We start from the raw sequence: 15,448 nt of genomic DNA, 5'->3' as shown, positions 1-15,448 counted from the left end.
GCAATATGGTCAGTCAGATCGTGGGACCGCTTCAACGAACAGATGCGGCCGTGATCCAATGGAATATTTAACCCTGCCCGATCGACATCTGGCTGACTTTCGGCCAAATATCAATCGGGGACGTCCGTCGGAGGGCCCCACACTAAAGTCCTGCGTGGGACCATTTTTTGGAACCCGACCCGTACCCGCAACCTGCAATCCGCAACCCGGACCCGCAACCCACATTCTTACCCGCTTGGACACAGTACCCGACCCGCAAGTACATTATCCGCAACCCGGACCCGCTGACTATCAAGAATCAGGAAGTGCTGTCATTGTAAACTGGAAGTGACATCATCAGAAGAAGGCGTCTCAGGAAAAAGGAGTCAAAATCGCTATTGAGAAGACCCGCGACCTGCAAACCCGCAGAACCGCGACCCGCGTCTATACCCACACCTGGAACTTCTACCCACAACCCGCAGGGTACCGCAGGTTTTTGCAGGTATCCCGCGGGTACCCAACCCGCTGCAGGACTCTGCCCCACACACGGGCCAATAAGCTGCCGGCTCGGTCTGTCAGCAGCTTTTATCGGCCCGTGTATGGCCAGTTTTAAGATCCCACACATTCCTAATGACATTTTAAGTGCAGCCATAGACAGGCCAAATGGAGTGCATGGATGGTGCATGGTCAGATAACTGTACAGGTATGGGACCTGTTATCCAGAATGCTCGGGACCTGGGGTTTTTCGGATAACGGATCTTCAGTAATTTGGATCTTCATAGACAGGTCTACTAGAAAATCATGTAAACATTAAATAAACCCAATTTGCTGGTTTTGCTTCCAATAAGGATTAATTATATCGTAGTTGGGATCAAGTAAAAGGTACTTTTTTATTACTACAGAGAAAAAGGAAATCATTTTAATTTTAGATTATTTCATTATAATGGGGTCTATGGGAGACAGCCATTCCATAATTCGGAGCTTTGTGGATAAAGGGTTTCTGGATAACGGATCCCATACCTGTATTTTAATTAGACCATTCACATGAAAGACCATAGAGCACTGATCAGTCCTTTTTGGCCCAAATTCATGGATTCTCTTCCTCCTCATCTGCCAATAATATATTTATGCAGCTCTACTCACCCCCATGGTGCTCTATAGGACCAGATGATCAGGAAGACTGAAATCAATCAAACTGGCCAACCCAAGTTGTGTATATGTGGCCATCTTTAACATTTTGTGTGTGCTAATCCTCTGATGTTATAGCAGCCTCCCAATGTTCATATGCTTAGGATGTGTCCGTTGGATACAGAGATTGTTTGCACAGGTTTGGCATGTGTTTTATAGACAAGGATTTCTGATGCATAAAGCAGACCTATCCAAGAATAGACAGCAAGGAAACACAAATGATATGAAATACCTGTTCTGCTGTAATGCTGCGGAGAATGAGAGGTGGGGGTGTAAGGACCACACCCCAAAGATCCGGTCGAGCTGGGGCTGGAAGCTCTGTACTGTTTAAGTGACCGATCATCTTGGTCTCCCTAATGACAACAAAGAAAATAATTCCACCTGGATTAGAAGGAATTCATTTGCTTTCTTTATGATTTATTTAGCTATGACTGTAAAAAGTATTTATACACTGCCATATTGCCTGCCTGAGGGATTCTGTATAGACTGCAAATAACAGGACATAAGGCTGTCATTATGTAGGTCTATGGAGAACACCAAGCATGTGGGCCACCATAATAGAAGTTAATATATAACAGCATGAACCATATTTACTCACAAACGTATCTGTTATTATTATTATTGTATGGAATAAAAATATGGAAACCCTAATAACCCTAAATAAATATCCATTTTTTTCAGAAGGCCTTCACTAGACAAAAGCAATGGTTGCTGGGGCAACAAAAATGTCAGGGCAAAATAATAGGGATAAATCAAAATGTAATCCATGATAGAAAAAAAACCTGCAACACATGGAGGAAGACAGTGTGAATCGTGATGAGAAACAGTTACAGGTATGGAACCTGTTATCCAGAATGCTCAGGACCTGGGATATTCTGGGTAATGTTTCTATAATTTGGATTGTCATTCCTTAAATCTACTAGGAAATTATGTAATCATTAAATAAACCCAATAGGCCGGTTTTGCTTCCAATAAGGATTAATTATATCTTAGTTGGGATCAAGTACAAGCTACTGTTTTATTATTACAGAGAAAAAGGGAATCATTTTTAAAATTTTGTAACATTTTATTATATCTATCTATCTATCTATCATCTATCTTTCCATCCATCCATCCATCTATAGTAAAAAGTGTCTGCACTCTTTTGTCCAAGGTGCATGGTTAAAATATGTACAGTTTTACATTTAGGACCAGCACACGCTGGATAAGTAAAACAAAAATATTCATATACCAATTGTGCCCAACGTGCAATTTTTGGGCACATCAGTGTGGTTTTTTTTTTCAATTAATACAAAGTTTTTAACCCAAATTCAATTGTCATTGTGGCCAAGATCTGAGTTTCACCAACTATTTTTGTGCCCAGTACATCAGAGTTAACGCTATGGCGCTTGCTCATTTTCACAAATTGGGTGCATCTATGAATTCTGGGCCCTATCTACCTTGAAATAAAAGGGACATTTCCTCTGTATCTTCTACCCTGAGGATGGGTCACTTGGTATGACAAGCAATACATGTATTCAGCAATCCAGTGTATTTCACTTTGCAGTAATGAACAAAAGCAAATTACCTCTGTAGGTGTTGGAGAGAACAACTGAGGTGACTGCAAACAGCAACATAAAATAAGAAATTAGTGACTGGAAACCATGCATTGCGTTATCTGATGGAAATACAGTAGGCTGTGGCATCTGGAATGGAAAGCAATTCAAATTAAAATGTATGACATATCTAGTTTTTCAGTAAGTAAACCCATTGGGTTGCAGGTAGTTGCTCAATACAACACACAAGGGCTCAATGTAGCCACGGACAGTGTCGGACTGGCCCACAGGTGTCAGTGGAACCTCATGCTGCTAAACATTTGGCTTATTTCATGGCCATTACCTACAGTATTTCTATGAGAAAAAGAGGCTAACTAGATGGAATAATGGATTATAGTAAGTAAAGAAAAGAGACTAGGAGAATAGAGGCTGAGTGAGGAAAGGAAGAATAATAGTACTGAGAGTAGGCCCCTGGTCTAAGGTTTTTTGGGGGGCCCCTGGTCTAAGGTTTTTGGGTGGGCCCCTGGTGTCCCAGTCCGACACTGGGCACTCCAATACTTGAACAACAAAGAGAAGGAGCTGCATCCATGGGGGGTCTTCATCAAAGTATAGTTTATTTATTCAACTGTTATTGCAAAAATATTGCCATTGTGAGCCCATGCTTTTATGAAGACCCCATTGATCTGGCTCCTTCTCTTCATTGTTCTGTTATTATACAGACCATTCAGTCTGGTGTATATTTAAGAGTTCTTTTATAATATAATCAAAAGTACTTCTACTCTCTAATTCTAGAAGCCCTAACCAAACAATCCCTGCTAGCAGAACTAAGGCCAGCCCCACAGTACAAGCTTTGCACATTTTTCCCCTGGGGTCATTGATGTACTTTATGAATTGGTTCCACAACCGTAATTTGCTCTGCTTTAAGAAGAACTTCAAAAGTAACAGTTTTAGCTGGACAAAGAGAAGACAATCAGTCTGAAGCAGTATTTTTTTCCCATTTGTAGCACGTTAGGTAAGAAGACACCGGCTCATGTCCTGTGATCTGTTCAGCTTGTTGTGCGCTTTCTTCTGTTTGTGCTTTGTAAAGGCTGAGCTCAGGAAAGACTCGTGTGGTTCACAGACAGATCCAGTTGCATGTTATTAAAATTTACTAAGGGCAAAAGCAGACACAAGGCAGGACAATCTCTCATATTTCTATCTGTTGGAGTCAAACAATGGCATACTGTTGCAGAATGTAAATGTGCAAAGATTGCTAGCTCAGGGAATCCCTGGAGAGACAAGAATGGCCTACAGCCGACATTGTTACTTTCACAGTACTGATATGTTAAAGGGCAGGAATCACTATTGAAATGTGCCCCTGTGGTGCTCTGTAGGCTATATAAATCCTCTTCCCCAGACGGCTACAGAGCAGAAGTGCACAATATTATATTCATCTCGTACAAACTCTGCCATAGGCATGGGGCAAAGTGTTGCACAATTATAAACTGCGATAAATCCTTTTTCATAGAGACATTATGCATAAGGGCTCTTTATTAACTCCATAGAATTATATTTGTGTGCACTAGTAGTGTTTCTATTACTTATTTAAAGGGGTGGTTCACCTATAAAGGGCACCTGTTGGGTAAAAATGTTATCCCCAACCAATATGTCCCCCCGCCAGTGCTACGCTACCCACAGCCATGTCCGGTCACTCGCAAACGCATTATGAAAAGCTGCCTGGAATTGCTCATTATGTGCAAGCTGTTATCCCCAACCGGAATACGGGCTCTATTAGCCCGCACCTTTGGTTGGGGATAACATTTTTACCCAACAGGTGCCCTTTAAGTTAACTTTTAGTATGTTTTAAAATGACTAATTCTAAGTAACAATTGATCCTCACTTTTTCTTTTTTTTATTGTTTTTGAAATATTTCCCTTCTTCTTCTTACTCTTTCCAGATTTCAAATGGGGGTCACTGACCCCATCTAAAAACAAATGCTCTGCAAGGCTACACATTTATTGATATTGCTACTTTTTATTACTCAACTTTCTATTCAGGGCTCTCCTATTCATAGTTCAGTCTCGTATGTTTAATAATAATTTGACCCTAGCAACTAGATTGCTGAAATTGGAGAGCTGCTAAATAACTCAAAAACCATAAATAATTAAAAGATGAAAACCAGTTGCAAATTGTCTCCAAATATCACTTTCTACAACTTACTATAAGTCAATTTAGAGATGAACAGCCCCTTAAGGGTGGTGGCACACGGGGAGATTAGTCGCCAAGCGATAAATCTTTCCTTCTGCGGGCAACTAATCTACCCAAAATGCCTTCATGCCGAAATGCAAGAATGAGAATCACCAGTGGTATGGCTTCAGCATCGCTTCGGTTTTCTGAAGTCGCCCAAAGTTTCCTTGTGAGGCAACTTTGGGTGACTTCGGGAGAAATGAAACGGTGGCAGGATGAAGTAGAGGCTGATCAGAGGAAACTCAGAGTGAGATTATGGAGGAACAAGGCACAAAATAGAGAACAATGGGGCAGGATCATTAAGGAGGCCAAGGCTCTTCAAGGGCTGTAGTGCCATTGGGTAAGGTAAATCAATATAAGCCTACTAAATAATCCCAAATAAAAATAAAAGCTAAGCCAGAAAACTGGGTTTATATAAGCACTCCACAGTGGTTTCTAAAAATTATCTGTAGAAGGTCTAAGGTCAGGAATGATGACTACTCACTGAAATGAAGTTGTTGCCTAAGATTGTGGACTGGGTCGAAATGCGCCAGGCCTTCATGGTGCTGTGTCAAATAGATATGGAGTGCCATATTGGTCAGTAAAGACACAAACACTACACCAACAGCAGATAAACTGCTGAAATACCAAACTGGTCCCTGACACTATGATAAGTGGTCTTTAGACAAACGGATATACAGTGTAACCACTTGGACCCAACAGGAATCCTTGGTCATTTTAGGTCTACATGCAACAATATCAAATCATTTTAGCTTGTGTGTGTAATGGAATCTACCTCAGGTCGTCAAGATGGCGTCCAAGATGGCGTCCAAGATGGCGACCACCTGCCTCACCACATGGCTCCTGCTGGGCACAGGTCTATGACCTCACCTTCTTCCCACTCCAGGATTGGTCGTCGGCGACGGAACGGACGCCGGCGTCAGAATCGGGCGCCGGCGTCGAGACGTCAGCGTGAGGACGCTGGCGTCTGCGTCTGACGCAAGCGCGTCAAAATTTGGCGCCAACCCAGAGACTATTTAAACCTACTTCCCCTTCCAGTCCTTGCCCAACTATAGGTTCCTGCTACTGAGTTCCTGGGTGTTATTATCTATATTTGATTCTTGTGTACCGATTCCTGCCTGTTCTTCGATTCTGCTTGTCTTCTGCCTGGTCTGACCTATTTGCCTGTATTTTGACGATTCTTTGGATAAACCCTCTTGTACCTCGAACCTGGTCTGGTCTCCTCTTTGGTCTACACTATTACTGTGCCTTCGGGCCCGTTACAGTGTGATACAAGAGTTGGTTTGTCAGAATTTGTTATTAGCAGAAGTTTTATTTGGTCTTGAACATTATAAAAAGTTGCAGTGGTGATAAATTTAGTGTAGAATGTTTAGTTGCAATCTCATATATTTGGAAGGATACAGAGGACTGTTCAATGACTGCTCAACGAGAAATAAATTCAAAATCAATGAACTGTTTCTGGGCAGTCTAGGTACCATCTGTAACCAGATCTATACTAGCATTCCTTGCTCCTGTATGGTCCGGACACTAAATACCCCTCTCTAGCAAATGTAACTGAACACTGAAGATCTGTGTCGAAGTCCAAGCCTGCTATAGATTCCTTAATCCAAAAGACTAGGTAGGATCCCCGTATGCTAATTGAAAGTTTTAAAGAAAAAAAAAACGATTGGCAAAAATATGGTTGTATATATTAATGTGGGGTTGACATAATGAAGATGATGGGGGGAGGGGTTACATTATACAAATTATTTGTGATAGGAAGCATAGTCCAGGGCCAGTACGAATTAGAAGACTGTGCCATGCACTTGACTATGGCTGAATAGATATTTTTTTAAAAGCTGTGTTGTTTTCGCACAATGAAGGGAAAGGCACACAGTCTCACAGCCCACAATAACACTAACATCTCTGTTAAAAATGAATCATTCATGGGTTAGATTCAAATTTTATGGAAAAAGAAAGGCCTCTGTTTCCAGTACCTCCCCAAAACTATGTCTGTCATCGGCAGAGTAACTGATATATGGAGAGTAGGAGATCATATCGGGACGGTCAATATTATAGATGGCTTTATTTTTAGGCAGGGCCGCCAAATCCTTGTAGTCAAGAATTTCATCCCCGAGTTTGGCCTAGAGAAGAAAGGGAATAAAGGGGTGAAAGACAGGCAAGAGAAAAGGAACAGCTCAAAGCACAAGGAGACGGGACAAAGAGCAATATAAAAATCACAAAATACACCATGGAAACCTTACAGATAACAGCAGGGATACTATTAATGGGGCTCATGCTGTTGCAATACAATTATTCCTAAAGCTCTCAGAGGATTCTGGGAGCTGGAGTTCTGAACAGCGGGAGACCACACATTTAAAATCCCTGAATTACATACAGAAGTAAAGGAATTGAGAATTTACAGAATGTTGGACAGGAAGTGGGAAGAATAATGGAGGATAAGACATTGTTTGGTAAAGGGGGCGCAACCACCAGATACCACCCTCTGATTTTTTTGGGCTGATTACTGAGCACTGGTTCAAACCCTGCACTGATAGGTCAATTAGCAAGCATAATCATTTGTAATAGCATAGTAAACCCTTGAACTGTCACAGCCAAGTTGGAAAGATTTGGCATTTTTTATAGCTTGTACAACTTTAAAGGTATTGTATTAAGGCAATGTAACATCTCTTGCAAAATATAGCTAGTGAAGGAAAGTTATCTGAAGTGCTTCCACGAGTTAAGGTGGCCATAGACATTACAATTACGCTCTTTCGTGGCAAAGATCTTTCCAGGAAAGATTGTTCGTTTCAATACATGTGTAGAGCTGAATGGTCAGATTTACAGGTGGAAACAATAGAATTCTACCTGTATCTGATGATTCAACACTAACATTGGACGATATTTGGGTGCCTTCAAAGGCGCCCAATCAAAATTTTCCGGCCAGCCTGATTGACGAGCTGATATTGATCAGCTCATCTCCCAACATACAAGCACCGATACGAAATACGAAAATGTTTTTAGCACAATATTATCGGTGCGTCTATGGCGACCTTTAGTCTTTATTCCAACCCATATGTAGACTTGTATCTTGCCTGACGGATCCAGCCACTTTAATATGGACTGCAAGTCCTGGCCTACAGTGCAGTTTGTTAAAGGAAAAAGTGGTTAACATCTCAAGATGTTTCTTCAAGCTACAGAAAGTGCTGGAAAGTCTCATTTGTTAACTTTGGCTAAAGATGATGAACATTGTAGTTCACATAAACTGCAGAGCCACGAGGTCCTTGTATAGTATCATGTGGAGTCTCTGTTGTTATTTGGACTACAGGAAGTCATGTAAGAAGAGTAAACATGGCCGCTTGCTGATTTCAGTGGTTATCCCAGGCCTTACAAATACAATTCTTTCATGTAAATATATATATTTTATATAATATATATTATATAAATATATTTTATTATTAATGTCAGAATAAGAATAAAAGAGTTAAGGTGGCCTTACACAGACACAATTAAAGGGCATGTAAAGGCAAAAAAATGAAATCCCATTTTTACTTTCTTTAATGAAAAAGAAACCTATCTCCAATATACCTTAATTAAAAAATGTGTACCGTTTTTATAAGAAACCTGACTGTATGCAGTGAACTTCTCCCTTCATTTAGTGCTGTGGATAGGAATTGTCAGACGGTCCCTAACTGCTGAGCAGGGAAACAATCATACTTATGAACAGCAGGGGGAGCCCCGCCTTACTTCCCAGCCATGCAGAACTCAAGCAGCTTTGTTTATGATGATCCCTAAGCAGCCCAGACCACACTGAGCATGTGCACAGTCTTAGTCTTGCAAAGATGTTTAACAAAGTTACAAGATGGAGACCCCCTGTAGCCAACTTTGAAAGCATAAATTATTTGTTTGATTAGGCTTGTGGTGCAGTAAGTTCATGTTTATATTTAGTATACAAAATACAGCATTTCTAGCATTATTCTATTTTAGACTTTACATGCCCTTTAAGATGCCGTTCAGGTCCTTTAGACCAATTCAGTGCTTATCAGCCCTCTGACAGGCCCATCTGATTTCTGGCCAAATATATAGGCACTTTATACTGTATTCAATCAGAAAAAGACAGATACTATCTAGACCGGATCTCCCATCACAAACTAGCAGCACAGTTGTTCTGTTATAATAATGTAGGTGAATTGCATCAAATAGAGACAACATATATTGCCTATTGTTCTGACTTAATAACCACCATCCGTCATTAATTCACTTTAAAGAAAAATAACCATCGATTTTATGGAGTTCTTTGAGGGCAGCTCTGTTACATTCTACTAGCTAGCTTAAGATCTAAAAGTATCAAAAATTCTGAAAAATCCCAAGAGCATGCATATTGTAGTAAAAATAGTTTATTAATACATATTAAAAAATAACAAAAAAGTATCAAAGTCCCCACAAGGATCTAAAAGTAGTCATAAAACAGCTGAGGATCTAAAGGTGACATTACATGTGCCAACATTTGCTGCTGACTTGCCAGACTATTGTCCTGTAAATTTAGCCTATTCATAGTAGTTCCGAACTACAAAACAAGAACAATAATATCTGTAATTCTTCATAGTGCCATAATAATACAAAAAGAGAAAATAAAAAATAGGGTGTAGAGCCCTTTAGGAGATGTGAAATATTTTGTTTGGGTTGAATTCATGTTGAAACAGACAAATACAGGTATGGGCTTATTATCCAGAATGCTTGGGAACAGATCTTCATATCTTACTAGAAAATCATGTAAATATTTAATAAACCCAATAGGCTGGTTTTGCTTCCAATAAGGATTAATTATATCTTAGTTGGGATCAAGTACAAGCGACTGTTTTATTATTACAGAGAAAAAGGAAATTATTTTTAAAAATCTGGATTATTTGATTATAATGGAGTCTATGGGAGACGGGCTTTCTGTATAACGGGTTTTCAGATAACAGATACCATATCTGTAGTAGTTTTAATGAAAGTCCTTTTGATTCACATATGTTTACTTGTTAAACTAGTTGCTGTACTACTAGGCAGTTATCTATACAACTTACATAAATGACTCTGCTCGGTGATCCGGATGTGCTTGATGCAGGTACTGAAATAATGCTCTCCGAGGACGTTCTTGTCTCCTAGGGGAGAATACATAAACATATACAATTGTCCAATAAACAGTTAATAGTCCCTTGTTTAGGTTTCAGTGCTAAAGTTGGAATAAACAAGAAGAAAAGAACAGGATTAAGTATATTTCCTTTCTGTGTCTCCTGTAGGAAGTGCCGTGTGTCGCCCTAGAATTTATAGCAGCTCATCCGCATTTTCACCATTGCTATCATTGGTGAGGCCACCCCTTTAGACTAGAAGAAAAGAACTTTCATTTGAAGCAACGTAGAGGGTTCTTCACAGTCAGGACAGTGAGGTTGTGGAATGCACTGCCGGGTGATGTTGTGATGGCTGATTCAGTTAATGCCTTTAAGAATGGCTTGGATGATTTTTTGGACAGACATAATATCCAAGGCTATTGTGATACTAAGCTCTATAGTTAGTATAGATATGGGTATATAGAATTTTAATTAAAAGTAGGGAGGGGTGTGTGTATGGATGCTGGGTTTTCATTTGGAGGGGTTGAACTTGATGGACTTTGTCTTTTTTCAACCCAATTTAACTATGTAACTATGTAACTATGTAATTTTGCTGAAATCATGTAAGAAGAAAGACATGAGCTCTTGACCTATCCCACAGTCAAGAAACTGCTAAAATCAAAGGCCAAATTTTGTCAATCCGTGAATATATTCTTTTATTAACGCAATACATCTACGTCAGCTTCTGAAATACAGTCTGAAGGACTGATGAGTAAATCTAATCTGTTGACTGAAGTCTTGAACAGCTCAATCATTCTAATTCAATTCAGCTGCAAAATAAACAAGTTAAAGGTAGAAAAACATACATGTAAATTAATACAGTGGAATATTTTTACCTTATTTCTTTCTTCTGTTTTGGCGGCCTGCCTACATATGGGATGCCATATTGAGTTTCCTGCATAAAAAAACAAAAAAACTTGTGAAATTGCTATAGTTATTTCTCATTTATTCACTTTTTCTAACATTACTGATATTAGAAATATGTAGCAGTGGGATACTAGTCTCTGGGAAGGGACAGAGGCTGTGGGATAGCAGGTATAGTAGGGAGAGATGTTGCCTATAGTAACAGTGGATAATAGTCTCTGGGAAGGGAGTGTGACTGTGGGATAGCAGGTATAGTAGGGAGAGATGGTGCCTATAGTAACAGTGGGATAATAGACTCAGGGAAGGGAGTGTGACTGTGGGATAGCAGGTATAGTAGGGAGAGATGGTACCTATAGTAACAGTGGGATAATAGTCTCTGGGAAGGGAGTGTGACTGTGGGATAGCAGGTATAGTAGGGAGAGATGGTGTCTATAGTAACAGTGGATAATAGTCTCTGGGAAGGGAGTGTGACTGTGGGATAGCAGGTATAGTAGGGAGAGATGGTGTCTATAGTAACAGTGGATAATAGTCTCTGGGAAGGGAGTGTGACTGTGGGATAGCAGGTATAGTAGGGAGAGATGGTGCCTATAGTAACAGTGGATAATAGTCTCTGGGAAGGGACTGGGGCTGTGGGATAGCAGGTATAGTAGGGAGAGATGGTGTCTATAGTAAAAGTGGATAATAGTCTCTGGGAAGGGAGTGTGACTGTGGGATAGCAGGTATAGTAGGGAGAGATGGTGCCTATAGTAACAGTGGGATAATAGTCTCTGGGAAGGGAGCGTGGCTGTGGGATAGCAGGTATAGTAGGGAGAGATGGTGCCTATAGTAACAGTGGGATAATAGTCTCTGGGAAGGGAGTGTGACTGTGGGATAGCAGGTATAGTAGGGAGAGATGGTGCCTATAGTAACAGTGGGATAATAGTCTCTGGGAAGGGAGTGTGACTGTGGGATAGCAGGTATAGTAGGGAGAGATGGTGCCTATAGTAACAGTGGATAATAGTCTCTGGGAAGGAAGGGAGTGTGACTGTGGGATAGCAGGTATAGTAGGGAGAGATGGTGCCTATAGTAACAGTGGATAATAGCCCTGGGAAGGGAGTGTGACTGTGGGATAGCAGGTATAGTAGGGAGAGATGTGTCTATAGTAACAGTGGGATAATAGTCTCTGGGAAGGGAGTGTGACTGTGGGATAGCAGGTATAGTAGGGAGAGATGGTGTCTATAGTAACAGTGGATAATAGTCTCTGGGAAGGGAGTGTGACTGTGGGATAGCAGGTATAGTAGGGAGAGATGGTGCCTATAGTAACAGTGGATAATAGTCTCTGGGAAGGGAGTGTGACTGTGGGATAGCAGGTATAGTAGGGAGAGATAATGCCACCGTCCTTCCCCATCATAGCCATCATAGATTTTCAACTTGCTGAAGTTAGATCACCCTAAGCACTTGAACTGAGGACCACTACTTGTGTCCCACTTACAGGCTCCATATGTGCTGACATGTCTCATTCATAACTCGGCAATACTTACAGTGCTGTTAAGCAATAATAATGAAATCATGTTTATTTAGAGGACTCCCAATATATGTTTTTATAAAATAAATATATCCGCTAAGGGCTTGCATGCTGAGATAGATATTCCTCTTTAATCAACCCCACCCCTACTCTCAATGAATGCCATCATGTCTTTGGAGTGGGAATCTCAGATGGATATTTATTCCTTGTAATCCTGACACAATGAACTCATTTCCATTGTTCTCTGCGTGACATGGACCAGGGACATTGTCCAAGCATCTATCTAAGGGCCCTGGTCAGATCCCTACATTATGGATATCCAAATATTTTTCATTCTCAGCTTTTATATTTCATTGTTTATATTTTGCTGGGCATGTGTTACAGAACAGCTGCTCCGTGGGGCTCTGAACAAATAATATTATTTGTTGTTCCGTCTTCTGCTGTGAGGAAGTTGCTTTGCCAGCACAAGTGACCTCTGGAGAGCAGCAATTTTCTCAAAAACAGACGGCAGCAACATTGATCGATTGATCAGCTATAGATACAATCAGGGCCGCCATCAGGGGAGCACAGGGGGTACAACTGTACCGGGCCTGGGGCTAAAGAGGGGCCCTGCTGTCATCCAAAGTTCCTGCACCGCCGAAGACCTGAAGCTGCGCCAAAGACCCAAAGCCACTCCAAAAAGACCCGAAGCTGCTCCGAAAAGACCCAAAGCCACGAAAAGTTACGAGGAGCCGAAGAAGCTAAAGAAGGTAAGCTCCACTGAACCAATGTTTTTCTTTTCTTTTAACTGAACCCCAGGCCACCCATAATTTTTTAAAGTATTCTATGGGGCCCCTGACCACCAATGTTTTTGAAAACTTTTATGGTGGGCGACCTGGCACAATTTTTTTTATTTATATATACATTTAAACTTGTAGGGGGGCCCTAACCACCAATGTTTTTGTAAAAACTTTTATGGGGGACCCTAGTGCAATTTTTTATTTTATTTGTAGGTGCGGGGGCTAACCACCAATGATTTTCTTTTTTAACTTGTAGGGGGCCCTGACCACCAATGTTTTTTTAAAAAAAACTTTGTGGGGGCCCTGGCGCCAATTGGTTTTTTTTTAATTATAAGGGGGCCCTGATCACCAATGGCTTTTTATAGTTTGCGTGTGTGTGTGTGTGTGTGGGGGGGGGGTTATCATATTTAGTGCTGGTGTCTGTGTTTAATGTGGTGTGTGGTGGGATCTGCGGTGGGGCTTGAGGGTGGGATCTGGGGTTGGTCGAGACCAGGGGGCCCAGAAAATTTTGCTGTACAGGGCCCCGTGATTTCTGATGGCAGCCCTGGTTACAATTCATACAAAAACTAACATAACAGGGAAAGCGATGATCTCTAGACTAAAGGAGATTTCCAGTGGCTTCTTTCCTAATGAATATTGGCAGCACCCAACTGCACTCTGTCCATGTCACCTATTGATTCCTACAATGAAATATTAGATTCCCCTCAAGTATAACAAGCCACAATATAGCCGGTTACATCTTGTTCCAGTGTGCCCTATAAGGACAGTGACACGCGCTCAAGTTCGGGGAGATTTAGTCGCACTTGATAAATCGCCTTTACTTAGTGATGACTATTCTCTTCGAACTGCCTCCCGCCGGCTAGAATATAAATCGCCAGCGGGATGGCACTCGGGAGTGCTTCATTTTCTGAAGTCACCCGATGTTTCCTCGTACGGCAACATCGGAAAACGAAACGCACCGATTGCCGTCCCGCCGGCAATTTACATTCTACCCGGCGGGAGGTAGTTCATGGAAATGATTTGCCCCGAAGAAGAGGAGATTTGTCGCTGGGCGACTACATCTCCCCGAATCTTAGCGTGTGTCTCTGCCATAATTGCCAATACCATTTGTCCACAACAAAAGCTCTGCTGGGACAGTGACTGATGTTTATGATGAACAATCTCTGGAAAGTGCTGCGTAAATATTTTGACGCTACTGTATATAAATAAAGTATACGGTAATAATAACTGGTACCGAATACAATAGCCTAAAAGGTATATCTGTTATTAGGTGTTTTTTTTAGATGAACGACTTGCTTGCATTTCCCTCTTAAAATAGAAGTAAAACCTAAAAATTAATGTGGCTAAAAATGCCATATATTTTATACTGAACTTATTGCACGAGGCTAAAGTTTGAGCTTGTCAATAGCAGCAATGATCCAGGACTTCAAACTTGTCACAGGGGGTCACCATCTTGGAAAGTGTCTGTGACACTCACATGCTCAGTGGGCTCTGATTGGCTGTTGAGAAGCTAAGCTTAGGGCTCGTCACTAATTATCCAGCAGAAAATGAGCTTCCCCTGTAATATAAGCTGATGCTACAGGTTTGCTGATTATTCAATTCTGATGCTAATTGCACTGGTTTCTGTGCTGCCATGTAGTAATTATCTGTAATTACTAATCAGCCTTATATTGTGACATTTCTATTCTATGTGTACTGTATATTGTGAGTGGGTCCCTAAGCTCAGTAAGTAACAGCAGCACAGAGCATGTGCAGTGAATCAGCAGAAAAGAAGATGGGGAGCTACTGGGGCATCTTTGGAGACACAGATCTTTACTGCTAAAGGGCTGTGGTTGCCTTGGGCTGGTACAGAAGCATAAAACATAATGTACAACATTTCTAGCTACTTCTTTAGTTAAGCTTTAGTTCTCCTTTAATAAAGGGAAACATATTAAGCAGCCTCATACCTTGCAGGTACATCTCCTCGCCTTCTGCAAACATCTGGCTGCAGCGGACGCACCGGGCGCACGTTGGGTGATAGTGCTTTTCTCCAGCCTGCATACACACATCAGGATTATATTTCATTCATTGTCACCATTCTGTTTTAATATCCTAATTACTGTACACACCACATTAGCTATAATTATTATTGATGCGTGGGTCAGGAAAAACCCTTACCTTCAAAACCTTGGAAATGTCAACCCCAAAAAACGATTTTTTGCCTAATAAAAAGGAAACTTAATTCTAAGCAACTTTGCAATA

At 41.0% G+C, this 15,448-nt stretch overlaps 1 protein-coding gene across 6 annotated transcripts in view; it reads right to left on the bottom strand.

Moving 5' to 3' along the window:
• LOC108704157 (actin-binding LIM protein 2-like) overlaps nt 1-15,448 on the bottom strand; it is a 115,548-nt gene that overhangs the window by 38,490 nt on the left and 61,610 nt on the right. For 3 of the 6 annotated variants that reach the window (XM_041579384.1, XM_041579386.1, XM_041579387.1), the window contains exons 7-12: nt 15,154-15,241; nt 10,897-10,955; nt 9,977-10,054; nt 6,905-7,051; nt 2,735-2,767; nt 1,400-1,520 (exon numbers count right to left, since the gene is read on the bottom strand). In XM_041579384.1, coding sequence (XP_041435318.1) covers nt 1,400-1,520; nt 2,735-2,767; nt 6,905-7,051; nt 9,977-10,054; nt 10,897-10,955; nt 15,154-15,241 — 526 coding nt within the window. The remainder of the gene's footprint in view (nt 1-1,399; nt 1,521-2,734; nt 2,768-6,904; nt 7,052-9,976; nt 10,055-10,896; nt 10,956-15,153; nt 15,242-15,448) is intronic. The other 3 variants (XM_041579385.1, XM_041579388.1, XM_041579389.1) reach the window with 2 other exon arrangements.

The sequence above is a fragment of the Xenopus laevis genome, chromosome 1S (genome assembly GCF_017654675.1).
Source record: "Xenopus laevis strain J_2021 chromosome 1S, Xenopus_laevis_v10.1, whole genome shotgun sequence".
In the NCBI taxonomy this organism is placed as follows: Eukaryota; Metazoa; Chordata; class Amphibia; order Anura; family Pipidae; genus Xenopus; species Xenopus laevis.
The sequence above is the reverse complement of the archived record's forward strand: the minus strand, read 5'-3'. Positions and strand labels throughout refer to the sequence as shown.